Genomic DNA, 13,475 nt, shown 5'->3' on the forward strand with positions numbered 1-13,475 from the left:
TACTATTTCTAATTCAGATTTTTCTGTGTTTCTGTCTTAGAAATGAAGACCTAAAACAAATGCTGGAAAGCAGTAAAGATTCTGCAAAGCTGGATGCAATGAAAAGGATTGTTGGGGTATGTGATTATTTATTTATTTATTTTTCTTCTTGGACATGAATACCCTTTTTACCTCACAGATTCTGCACAAAGTTGAAATTTCTGGATAGTGTTTAAAAGCAGCTGTGGAGTCTTTAATTTGTACTTTTCTATCAAAATATATACAGTCATGCAATTTTAAAATATGTGTTCAACAGTGGCAATATTCCTGTAAATAATTGTTTTCAGTGAGGAGGCAAGGTGAGTGGTGCAGTTGATTTCCTGGAGGGAAGGGATGGCATCTGGGAGGACCTGGACAGGCTTGAGAGAGGGCCTATGCCAACCTCATGAAGTTCAGCAAGGTCAAGTGCAAGGTCCTGCACCTGGGTCAGGGCAATCCCACGCACAGATACAGGTTGGATGGAGAATGGCTTGAGAACAGCCCTGAGGAGAAGGATTTTGGAGTGTCAGTTGATGAAACATTCAACATGAGCTGGCAGTGTGTGCTTGCAGCCCAGAAAGCTAACTGTATCCTGGGTTACATAAAGAGAATTGTGACCAGCGAGTCGAGGGAGGTGATTTGCCCCTCTACTCTGCTCTCATGAGATCCCACCTGGAGTACTGTGTCCACTTCTTGGCCCCCACCACAAGAAAGACTTGGAGTTGTTGGAGAGGGTCCAGAGGACAGCCATGAAGATAATCCAAGGGCTAGAGCACCTCCCTTATGGGAACAGGCTGAGAGAGCTGGGACTCTTCAGGCTGGAGAACAGAAGGCTCTTGAGGGATCTTGTAACAGCCTTCCAGTACCTGAAGGGAGCTTACAGGAAAGCTGGGGACGGACTTCTTATTAGGACATGTAGTGACAGGATGAGGGGAAATGGTTTTAAACTGGAAGAGGATAGATTTAGACTAGACACAAGGCAGAAATTATTTACTGAGAGGGTGCCCAGCAAAGATGCAGATGCTCCCTCCTTGGAAGCATTCATGGCCAGGCTGGATGGGGCTTTGAGCAACCTGGTCTAGAGAGAGGTGTCCATGCCTATGGCAGGGGGGTTGGAACTAGATGACCTTAAAGGTCCTTCCAACCCAAACCATTATATGATCCTATGTTAAAATATAAAATGGTAATTGAGGTTTTTCTGAAGGAACTGCCTTAATTCAGTAGTGAGAAGTAACAGTGGTTTGTTGGAGTGTATTTAAAACTATATATTTTGCTTTTGTTTTTACATTTCTTTAAGATGATGTAAGGATATTTTTTAATTGAGCCTGTTACCTATTTATTTGTCCAAGTATTTCAAGTCAACTGTGTATACCTGCAGTGGTGATAATATGTTGCTTAACACCATAGTGTGTTTAAGCTCTGTAAGCTAAACATCTTGAATCTGATAACAGATATTTTTTTTATTTCTGAAAAGTATTAGAAGAATGTGCTGTGGGAATCTGACTAGTATCCAGTTAGCTTTCATTCTGGAACTTCTGCAGTTGCTTTCACTCACGGCTCCTTCAATTTCTTTTGGATGCTCTTTTTTCATTTTGCTTACTTTTTATGTGGCTTAATCTTCTCTAAGCACATACTGAAGTGCGTAGTTGCTGGCTATATCCTGTGTTACTGTTCTTTCCTTGGATCCTAGAGCTAGTGACTTCTCCCTTTCTTTGGTATCCTCTAACAACAGAGATTTTACTCAAGTCGGTTGTCTTCAGCTTTTCCCTTTGCAACCCTTGATCCTGGTCCTAATAAAGACATAAATTATGTGTTAGTAAGCATGGCCCTTTGGAGGGCAGTATGTAATTTCTTCTGCTTTGCTCAGTAAAAATCTTTCTTTTGTTTATTACTGTGGTCAGGAGAGCTGGAGAGAGTTGCAAGTTGCTTACTTTATGTTCTTTTTCAAAAAGGTGGCTAGATGTTTAACTGCACTTGGAAACTTTTACAACTGAATGCATGTGGGTTTGAAGCAATTGGAAGCTATTAAATCAGGTCAACTTTAAAACTAAGATTTACCAGATCAGTACTCACTCCCACTACTTTCTTTGTTGATGGATAATTTGTGCTCACTGCTGCAACATATTCAAAGCAGTTCTTAAAAACACTGTCTTTACCAGTAAGTGTATAATAGTGTGACAGTGTGAAATTTAACCAATAGCTATGGTTCTTGATGGTCTTAGGGAGGAATTCTGGATATTCCCTCTTGTAAGATGCTCAAGTTTCTAGACTGTTCCCTATTTTTAGCTTTAGTCCTTGTTCTATATACTACATAGTGCTGGAGAAGTATTACTTTCTTGGATGGCAGTAGATGCCTTCATGTCTTTGATGTTTGTTTTTTGTTTTTTTTTCATTGTTTCACCACTGCTCCATTTCTTTAAGCAAAAATAGTCTTCTAGCTCATAAGGTTGGCTATTGCTTGACTGACAATGAGTTGCTTATGTTAAGATTCTCTGTTTTCAGTCTGTTCCACGCTTTCAAAGTATTTACTGCTAACTTGTGTTTAAACTGTGCCTCATGACTGATACCTGGTACCAACCTTTGGTTCATGTAGCCAGTTGGAACAATGAGCTTTACAGGTCGGGACTGGGACCTTGTGTAATTAGTATGAGGCCTGTAGCTGTAATAATATTCTTGCTGGGCACAAGAGACACTTGTGCATTCAGAGTTATGTGCTTACATTTAGTAAGCTCTCAGGCATGATATGTTTTTCAGAGATAAAAGACATCCTCTGCCCTTATTACTAGAGGAAAAAGGAATTTGTCAGAGCATTGTTGAATGGGTCTCATGGGAGCACTGTTTTTTTTCCACTAATTTTAGATAAGAGAAAAGGCTGTATAGGCCAGTAATTTTCTTACTCTTTTAGTAGACTTCATCAAGATGGACCTTCCTGTGTTTGTATAGGTGTGGCGGAAAAGTACGAGGAGAACGCTTCTTACAACTCTTTTAGCTGCTTATTGCTCTTCTAAAGTGGTTGGCAAATTCTCTTCTGGGGAGAAGGAAATGTTTTACAAATAGAACAATACAGACAATAAATTCAGAAACAAATTAATCTGTCTGGTTTTCCACAGAGACATTTCTGTATGTCCATCCCTCACTTAAAAAAAAAAAGAAAAAAAAAGAAAAAAAAAGCTTAGCGCATCCTGTATTATGCACAGTATTTTGAAGGGACAGAAGTGTGCACAGACTTGTGGATGAAAGTAAAGATTCTTGATTCAGAATGTTCCTGTCTGTGCAGGAACTTGTGTATCTGTGCACAGATGCAAAAATGGTGTGATAAGACCGTAGTTTTGGAAAGGATGATCATGTTCCTCCAGCTTAATATTCCATTTATGCTAATCATTATGACTATGTGAGTCAAAATATAGTCTTCTAAAAGAACTTCAGTACATATTTACATTGTATACTGGAGCTGTTACAGTGGATGAGTTAAATAATGGAAGTGATTTATAGAGTCATACTGTTACAGCCTATAAGGGAAATCTTTAAGGATTCTCTGCATTTTTGAATAACATAACTTCTGCTGCATTAAGATGTGAAGATTGTTAATATGCTATTTTGTGTTACTTTGCAGTGCACATTATTACTGGGTTATGCACAACTCTGGTCAATCTGAATCTTACTTGATTTTCTTGTTGAACTCTTATCCTTTCCAGTATGCTGACTGGATCCCAGCTTGCCTGTATCTGGAATTGATCTTTTCTGAGCTTGTCAGTCTGCAGCAATACCCAAACTAGAAGATTTGTAACACATCGTGCAGTCCCAGGGTTTGCAATTTTGTGTGCGGATATGAATTATTGGCAGACATGCTGCTGAAATTAGATCTAATCAATGATAGAGTTGCCCAGCTGAAGTGCTTCACTTTATTCCTTTTGGTGTATTTGGTTTTGATAAATAGAACTCTTTCCTTTAGCTATTCATATATGAAGAATGAAACTGAACTGGGTTTTTGTTAGCAGTGCTCTTTACTGAGTGAACAACCGTTGTTTACTCTACATCCCAGTTTTAGACTTTTCTGACGTCAAATACAAACACTTCCTTTAAAAACAACCACACATACTGGTAGGTTGATAGGCTGTGTGTTTACTTTGTTATTTTTTTGTTCTCTGTACTTACTTTAGTAAGGCCTTCTGTGTTAAACTTCCTGTGGAAACCAACTGTGCTTTGATTTTAGTGTAATGTCGATTTATTTATTTTTCTTCTTGGTTTTCTTCTTGTACACTAAAGTCATTCCTGAGAAATGAAGTAGGATTTAGTCCTACAATTTCTTTTGAACTTCTTTCTATTCATCTTTTTTCTTTTTCTTCCTCTTATCTTTTTTCGATAGTAGCCCCCTGAAGTGGTGTTCTGTAACACTTTTCAGATGAGGAAAATTTCATTAATTTTGGAAGAATTTATTTTAATTTCTAAAACATTAAAATTGCTTTGCAGCCTAGTAGGGTAAAGCCCAGCTTCTTGGTTGCGCCCTTGCTCCCCTACTGTCATTCCAGCCTGCACATGGTGGTGGTGCTGTTGTATGGATGGCATCCTGCAGTATCCAGTTGGTTGGCTGTTTTTTTTTGTTTGTTTGTTTTAATTCAGACTTTATGTTCCTTACAGATCTGTAATAAGTGTCTCTTACCTTAAAAAAAAAAAAAAAAAAGGTCAAAAAGTAAAACCAGAACACTAATAAATAATGCTATTATTTTATTATTTTTTTCAGATGATTGCGAAGGGAAAAAATGCTTCTGAGCTGTTTCCTGCTGTTGTGAAGAATGTTGCCAGTAAAAATATTGAGGTATTCCTATAGCTTATTAAAAACATTGTTAGAGAAGATCAGTGCATAAACAAAAGTTTTATCTAATCGTATCAGACTTCAGCATGAATTGTAAAGTGTTTCTAGCACTTTTTTTACTAGAATTGCTATTTTAAAAAAAAAATTCCCTACAATTATAGCGTTAAAGAAAAAGTTCTGTGTATAGATTAAAGGAGGACTTTGGGAGGAGAGAGACGACTATTGATGATTTACGTTATAAAAAATAATCAAAACCACATGAAACACTCAAAAGGGTTGATAAGAGAAAGCTTATGGAAGCATGTGGTTGCAATTAACTGCTGAGAACATAATCTCTTCGAATTGTAGTGTGATTTGTGTTACAATGCATTTGAAAACATCAAATACAGATTAACAATGAGGAAAGAGTGGAGTAAAAAAACTTTCACTGAGCCTAGTCCTATACTATACTTACAGAAATGAAATATCCAAGCATTAAGATTGCAAAGGAAGATCACTTTAACACAAGTCTCTTAAGAAATTTATGATTAGACAGTAGTTGCTGATGAAGTGTGTTAAGAATAATATTTTGTTCGACAACACTTAAATATTGTTAAAGTCTTTTGATAACTTAATTTGGAAGAGTTATTTTAATGCTCTTCTTATTTATGTGAATGTCTGTGATCTGAGAAGATTACAAAACAGAAGCTTTCAAATCTCAGAAGATCTTGGAAATTTGTCAAAGGGGGAAGTAGGTCCCATCTTGAGTGAAGAAACTTACTGTTGTGCATTTTAACATCAAATCTTTGTGTTGTTTGGTGTATGCTTTAACAGACATGGAGACTTTAAAGCAAGGCTATACATGCATTTTAGGTCTTGCCTTTATTCATTGGCTTTATATGAATAATTATGAAGGGTATTATGTGAAAAATGATGGACTGAAGAAAGATTAAATGTCATGTAAGAGAAGCTGGTGAAGAAATTGGGTCACAGTCATCAGTGGTAGGAGTTAATTTCTTGAGACAGGAATGAATTTCTTTGACTTACACTTAATTATGTCATTAAAAAAATAATTATGAGGAGACTTAATAGCTTTTTCAAGAGTTCGATAAATAAAAGCAATAGCAGAAGTAAAAGATTTGTTTGTTTACTATCAGTTTTATCTCTAACTGTCTAACTTTTCCCCAGAATCAAGTGGTAAATGCGCAATGTTTCTTGCTTTTGTGTCTTTTCTTGCTTTCCTGTGAAGGGAGGATGTGAGGGAAAATGTCCTATTTTGGACAAAGATTATCACTTAAATTTTTATCTAGGATTTTAAAAAACTGAGTTTGTCTCCAACTAAGACTTGTTTATATCCACAAACTTTCCATGTGGCTTGAGGAGATCTAAAACAACATCTGCACTAAGAAGTTGTACTGCCAGGCGTTATATAAATAAAATATTATTCAGGTACACTCAGTACCAGTGTTATGCATACCAAGTCTGCTCTAGTACAGAGGTTCCAAAATTGTAGTTGACTTGACAGATTAAATTTGGATAAAAATTGTATGTGTCAACTAACAATTCCAGACTGCATAGTGACAAGTGAGGTCTGTTTTTGGGAAGTGGAGCAAACATGCAACGGTATCATCCTATGTAGTAGCAATTATCTAATAATTTTAAGAAAATAAAGTGGTTTGAAATGCTGTTAATAGAAAGCATGCTGTAGTTCGTCCCTTCTTTTCTGGAAATATGTATTCCAGACATCTGTTATGAGTTAAAAGTTGCTTTTTCCATGACTTGTGCCACTGCTGACTAGATTTCCTGCTGTGATGGCTTCAGAAACTGCTATGTTGCTCCGCAGTACTGCAGTATAGCAAGTCACAGAGATACCTGTTTTCTTCCTTATTTTACACTGACGGTTAATAAAATTCTAGTTAGTGTAATTTTTTTTTAAAGAAATTTTGGTTATTTAATATTACTTCAGTAAGTTTCTTTTTTCTTTCTTTTTTTTCTTTTTTTCCAAAAGCCTACATTTGGCTAATGCCAAATACTGTGCTCTGGAAGACAAGGAGGTCTATGCTAGCAAAGGTGATAAAAGTGCTTTTAATGGCTAGAGCTTGAGTTGCTAGTCCAGTAGAGGCAGTACTGCATAGCTTCAGGCTCCAAGGTACAGTAGTATTGAGTCTGAAAGTGTATTCGTAATAGTGCATATGTACACACATACAGGTATATTGTGTGTGTGTATAGATATATACAATACAGGTACATACTGCAGCTGCCACATAAGTTGACTGAGAACTTGTATGAATGCAACCGCTAGGCAGTTCAAGAGGCAGTTCAAGAGGAAGTTCTTGAGGGAGTAGGTTTGTACATATTTGGGGGTGAATCAATCTAACTGGGTCTCCCCAGTTGCTGGCCCATAGGTGCCAATCTTTTCAATTAATGGCAGCTAGACATAGGGCCTTGAGTCTGCAGAACTACTTCTGTGGCTGCTACAGAATGCTCTGCACATGCATGCTCCCTATGTCCACCAGTAGCTACCACCCTGTAGTTTTGCCCTATGGACAACTGTGTGTGTGTGTATACAAACACATGCACCTGGACAGGATAGCCCTGGTCTCCTATAGTTTTCTCTTCAGGGAGAGACATAAATAATGTTTCTCTCCCTAAAACCTCTAGGCCACTTTGATTTTTTTGGAAGCTGGATAGAACTCTTCTCTACTCTCTTGCCAGCTTTTTCTGGGATGTCTCTTTTCTGTACCTGCATTCTTACCTCTGCTTGCCATGCACTTCACCTCCTTGCTGACACTTAGTTTCACTCACTCACCAGTTACTCCTGGGCCCTCTAACCTGTGGTGATGGCACTCAGGCCCTCACTTGTTCTTGTCATCTATGGGGCTCCCGTGTCCTGAGATCTCACTCAACGTGTTTTTTATTGTTGGTACCCAAGATCAAGCGGCCCATGCTCTGGTTCTGATTGCTGTCATATATTGTGTATTCAACATGAAGCTGGATGTACTTCACAGAACATAATTTAAAAAGGACTTTTATAAGACTATATGACAGAATGCTGATCAGGTGCAGGACACAGAAGATCATAAAATCATTGAGGTTGAAAAAGACCACTAAGATCATCTAGTCTAACCTTCAATCCATCACTATCATATCCACTAAATCACGTCTCTCAGTGCCTTTTCTTAAAAACCTCCAGGAACAGTGATTCCACCACCTCCCTGGGCAGCCTGTTTCAATGCCTTGCCATTCCTTCTCAGAATAAACTTTTTCTAATATCTTACCTGAACATCCCATGTGACTTAGGGCTATTACCTCTCATCACCAGTTACCTGGGAAAAGGGGCTTACTATAGAGGCAGAGAACCATAACATCTTTCCTTAGCCTTCTCTTCTTCATACTGTAAAATCCCAGTTCCTTCAGCCATTCCTTTTATTGTCTTGTATTTCAGACTCTTCACAGCTTCGTTGCCCTTCTCTGAACATGCTCCAGGGCCTCAATGTCTTTCTTGTAGTGAGGGGCCCAAAATTGAAAGTAGTACTCTAAGTGCATCCTCAGGGGGACCGTCACCTCTCTGTTCCTGCTGGCAACACTATTTCTGATGCAAGCCAGGATGCAGTTGGCCTTTGACCACCTGGGCATGCTACTGGCTTGTGTTCAGTTTAACATCAACCAACACTCCTGGATCCATTTCTTTCAGCCACTCTGTCCCAAGTCTGTAGTGTTGCCTGGGGTTGTTGAGGCCAAAGGGGAGGCCCTGGAACTTATCTTGTTAAAGATCATACAGCTGGCCTGCCCATCAGTTTGGCCTGCCCATATCCCTCCATAGGGCTTTCCTATCCTTAGACAGATTGACATTTCCTTTCAACTTTGTGTTGTGTGGAAACTTACTGGAAGTGCACTCAATTCCCCATCCAGATCACAGTAAAAATATGAAACTGAACTGGCCTCAATACTGACCCCTGGGGAGCACACAAGTAGATTGCCAGCTGGATTCAACTTCATTCACCACCATCTCTCTCTGAGCCCAATCATGCAGCCAGTCCTTTTTACCTCTTATTTCTCTATTTTTACCTACTGACTCTGTTCCAAATCACATTACAGTCCCTTCATTTCCATGCCTTTGGTTCTTTCCTAGAACATCCTGTAAGTCTTGTAAAGTCCTAAAATACTCTTCATATAATGTATCCCATACCCTTAGACTGCAATACCATTCAGCCCAAATGAAAGGTACTCAGATGTTTACTCTTGATGAGTTTCACACCTGGACCCTGGGGCTGAGGAGGGTATCCCTTCTTTGGAGCCCTAAATTTGAATGCTCTTCTGCTGCTTGGGGAAGTGTTGATGGTTCTTGTCATGGATCCGATCTAGGTCAGGTTATTATTCTGCTGCTTCTCACTGCACTGCCTCTCTATTCTCCTTTGTATGTGTGAAGATAACATTTTATCACATAAATGCTATTTACTATTCATTTTTTGTATTAGTGTTTTTGTGATTATTTTATTATATTTGAAATCAAATAATTATATAATTCACATTTTCTCTGTGCAGTGGTTAAAGTTCCACTATTTACTGGTGAAAAACATTTATGTGGCAGGAGACTTAAACAGAAAAGAGATCAGGGCATTTAGAAAAGACAGCTATCTGACTAATCTTTGTAAAGAATTAAATTGACGAATTTAGGTCACTGTAACTAGACAGAGATAACCACTTCAGGGTCTCAGATGACCTTTCGTGATTCAGTTTTTACTCTGAAATTCCTAGAAATTAGTTGGAATGAGCTTGGTCAGATTGAATGGGACTCTGAGCAACCTGATCTAGCTATAGCTGTGTCCCTGTTCATTGCAAGGAAGTTGGACTGAATGACCTTTAAATGTCCTGTCCAACTCAAATGATTCTATGATCTTGACAGTGTTTTCTGAAACAATTTTTTTCATTTTTCCCCCCAGGTTTAACCCTGGCAGAAATTTGTCTGTACAGATTGCTACAATGCAGTAGCATAAAATATATCAGGTTTTCTTGAGCGCTTTTCCTGACCAGAAAAGGCTGCTTGTTTTTTTTTTAATTTTTCTTTAAATCTGTGCTGAGTGCTCTGGTACAAGAAAGTAGAGGTGAAGAAGTAGTAAAACATACTCATTTGTCTTAAGAGGAGCAAAGGGCATCTTATTGTTTTACAGAAGTGCCTTGTGATTTTTGTTTTTGTAAGTACATACTGACCTTAACTTGATTATGTGCATCATGGCGTGCATTGTAAGGATGCAAGAAGTGACCTAATAAGCAATTGGTGGTATAGAACAAAAATAAATTTTGGTCAATACCTCATGGAGTTTGATGTGTTTTTATTGATAAACTAATTAAACAAATCTGCCTTTATTCCTCAAGGCTAATGTACCCGTGTTATGATTAGTTTCATAGAAAGGAGCGTTTTAACATTGAGTGAAGGTAAGTGATAGAAGAACAGTGTAGTCACGAAGCTGTAAGGGCTACCATTTCTAATCACAGAGTGGATTCAGGGAAAGGAGGCTATCTTTGCACACCTGCAGTCATTCAGTGCATAGGCTTCTTGTGGTCGATGTTGATTGCGGTTTGTCTGTAGCAGAACTGCAAATAATATAGTGTGGTGTAACCTTCTGTGATTTAATATTCTGTTTTTTGCCAGAACTGGCGCAAAGATACATCTTCTGATAGCAATGGTAATTATAGCACAGCTGTAGTTGAGGGTCTTGAGGAGTTTTCTATTATAAGCTCCAAGAGTCAGTTGAAGTTGTCCAATGTAAAAAATATTATCCCTGCTTCCTTGACTTACAGTGGCTATGAGGGGGTAAAGTGAATTAAATTGAATATCTGCTTCCCCCAAAGTTATACTGCGGTTTTCTTACTCTTTGAACGTTATGTCTTTGTAATATACATATATTGGCCACATCCTTTGAATGTTTTGAGCCATGCAAAGGTGGACCTAATGCCCTTTGCTTTTGTCCAAGACATAGTCAGAAGTGCTTTTTAAATCAGAGTTAAACTGCGTAAACTACCACTTTTCGGCTTGAAGTTATATTCTATTTCAAATGTGTAAAGTAATTAATTTTGAATTTTAGTGTAAAACGTGCCTGTTTAAACTGTTGTTACCAATGATTTCACCCAATCTGTTTTCGCTAAGAATGTATTAGCAGTTCTCACATGGTCAGTTGCCATATGGTAGCTTCTTATGTTATTGAAGTCTTTACAAACCTGTTAGTAATATAAAACAGTACTTTGTATTGTTAGTCCTGATCTGACTACTGTAAATTAAGTAATATTGCAGCATCTCAGGGAATTTCTATTAAAGGGATTACATTAAGTCATAGGACATCTGAGAAGCATGTGGATATTCCAGAGATGCTATTAACTCTTCCTTCAAAAAATAAAATGTTTATGAAACTGCAATCTAGGGCTTAGTTTTGTAGAATTCCAAAACTTCCTTGTAATAATGCTCTTTGTGTTTTTGTTTTCAGATAAAAAAGCTTGTGTACGTTTATCTGATGCGCTATGCAGAAGAACAGCAAGATTTAGCATTGTTGTCCATCAGTACTTTTCAGCGTGCTTTGAAAGTGAGTGACTACGAAGTAGTGTTTTATGCAGAATTCTGAGCTGCAAAAGTAAAAGGATCTTAAGTATAATCGGGTTCTTTGATTCTAATTAACTTAAACATACTTAATCAGATTCAGATATGTCATTGACAGGGGTTTTTTATGCTGCTTCAAACTTTCTTCAAGTGTTAAGCAGCTAAACCTGCATGAAGTGCCATTACTTTTCTAAAGATAGGAAGCTGATTGGTGCTCTCATATTCACAAACAACATTCAACTTGAGGAATGTCTTTCTTCTTTCCTAGTTAACTTATGTATATAGCAAGACCTTATTGTAACTGAAGCTCCCTGTTTCTTTTAGCTTATGTGGAAGATGCGTATATACAAGAGAGAAGTATAAGATAGTGTTTACATTACAATATGCAATATGTTGCGTGTGCTTCTTTTAATATAAAATGTTGAAAAAAGCTTTTTGTACTGGTTTGCATCAGATTTGTGTCACAACATGGTATGGGATTAGAGAGCAGAAGTCAGAATTGCCCTTAAAGTATGACTTCTGAGGTTTAGAAAGGTCTCTTAAATCTGTACCAATGAATTTGGTCAGAATTTATGATTGGAGGATGTTGAGTTTTTTCCCTTGCATTCTTCTACTAAAGCTATTCTAGATTTATTCTGTGTATTCAAACCCATAATTAATGGAGTAGGTTTTCATAACTGTTCTTCAAAGTACAGCTACTTTGCAGTATTTTTTTGTCTCCAACCTAACCTTAGCATTATAAAGAAGGACATATCCTGGAAGGAAAGAAGAAAAGGTAGAAAACGAAGGAGGTTTCAAAACATTTCGCTTTCAGATTTTACACATTCTTGAGAATATTAATTTTCTTACTGGCTTTGTGTTATATCTCCCAGCTAGGAATAAAAGCGAGTAACTTAGTTACTCTTCCTAAGTACTTAGGAAGAACTTGAGTGGAAATGTCACAGCTATGAACCATATTTAAATTTCCTAGAAGTTATGTTTCAGTAATAAAACTGAGCTGTTGTTTTCAAAATATCCGAATTCCAGATCATTAAATAAAATGCTAGTCTTTTGTAATGGAAAGTAAATGATGCTACAGATTTTTTTTTTCATTAAAAGTTTATTGCATGAAGTTTGGCATATTTACTTGTTGGTGTGGCTTTAATTTGCAGGTCTGACTTACGGTGTGATAAATTTGGACGGTTTAATCTTGTAACCTTGTTTTGGAAGGGACCTCAGAGGTCACCTGCTTCCAACCAGCCATGCTACAGTCAGAGTTGCTGACCATGATCCCAAGCACTGGATCAGGCTGCCCGGGACTCCATCCAACCCTGGCCTTGAACACCTCTAGGGGTGAGACGTGCACGGCCTCTCTGGGCAGCCTGTTCCAGTACTTCACCATGCTCTCAGTGAAAAATTTCCCCCTTTAATTTAATTTAAATCTCCCTTCTTTTAGTTTGAAACCATTCCTCCTTGTCCCCTTAATATGCCCTTACTAGGGTAAACACTCCAGAGGATTTAATTGTATGTTTCTTATCTTATTTTTCCCTTTCTCTCCCGTTTTTTAGGATCCTAATCAGTTAATCCGTGCAAGTGCTCTCAGAGTTTTATCTAGTATCCGTGTGCCAATTATTGTTCCTATTATGATGCTTGCTATTAAAGAAGCCTCTTCTGATTTATCTCCTTATGTGAGGAAAAATGCAGCCCATGCAATCCAAAAACTGTACAGGTGAGTTCTTCTGAGAAATACTGAAAAACATTTTAAAGATATTATGGATTCTATTTAGTAAAACTCTTTTGGATGTTGTGTGTGTCCCAGATGTATATCAGATCTGTTTTTTTAGAAGTATAAAATAGACATAGATTCAATCACTCAGCTGATTTGATTGGAATTTAGACACCTTTGAATTTTTTTTCCCTAATTGCTACAGCAGAGGTTTTCATATTCTTAATCTTAACTATTTACCAATAGTGCATCTACTGTTTGCTCTTCTTTGGAAAGATACAGAGTACTGTGAGAATTTTTTAAATCACTGTTGAGTATTTAAAATGTCTTCATGAAAATTTGAAAATAAAATTCTATTTTAATATGCT

The 13,475-nt window shown here is 37.5% G+C and overlaps 1 protein-coding gene across 1 annotated transcript in view; it reads left to right on the plus strand.

The window, feature by feature from the left end:
• Positions 1 to 40: 40 nt before the first annotated feature.
• AP3B1 (adaptor related protein complex 3 subunit beta 1) overlaps positions 41 to 13,475 on the plus strand; it is a 136,348-nt gene continuing 122,913 nt past the window's right edge. Inside the window, exons 1-4 of the mRNA XM_010725546.2 lie at positions 41 to 116; positions 4,760 to 4,834; positions 11,293 to 11,388; positions 12,950 to 13,110. Coding sequence (XP_010723848.1) covers positions 60 to 116; positions 4,760 to 4,834; positions 11,293 to 11,388; positions 12,950 to 13,110 — 389 coding nt within the window. The 5' untranslated portion in view covers positions 41 to 59. The remainder of the gene's footprint in view (positions 117 to 4,759; positions 4,835 to 11,292; positions 11,389 to 12,949; positions 13,111 to 13,475) is intronic.

Source organism: Meleagris gallopavo, chromosome Z, assembly GCF_000146605.3.
Source record: "Meleagris gallopavo isolate NT-WF06-2002-E0010 breed Aviagen turkey brand Nicholas breeding stock chromosome Z, Turkey_5.1, whole genome shotgun sequence".
Lineage (NCBI taxonomy): Eukaryota > Metazoa > Chordata > Aves > Galliformes > Phasianidae > Meleagris > Meleagris gallopavo.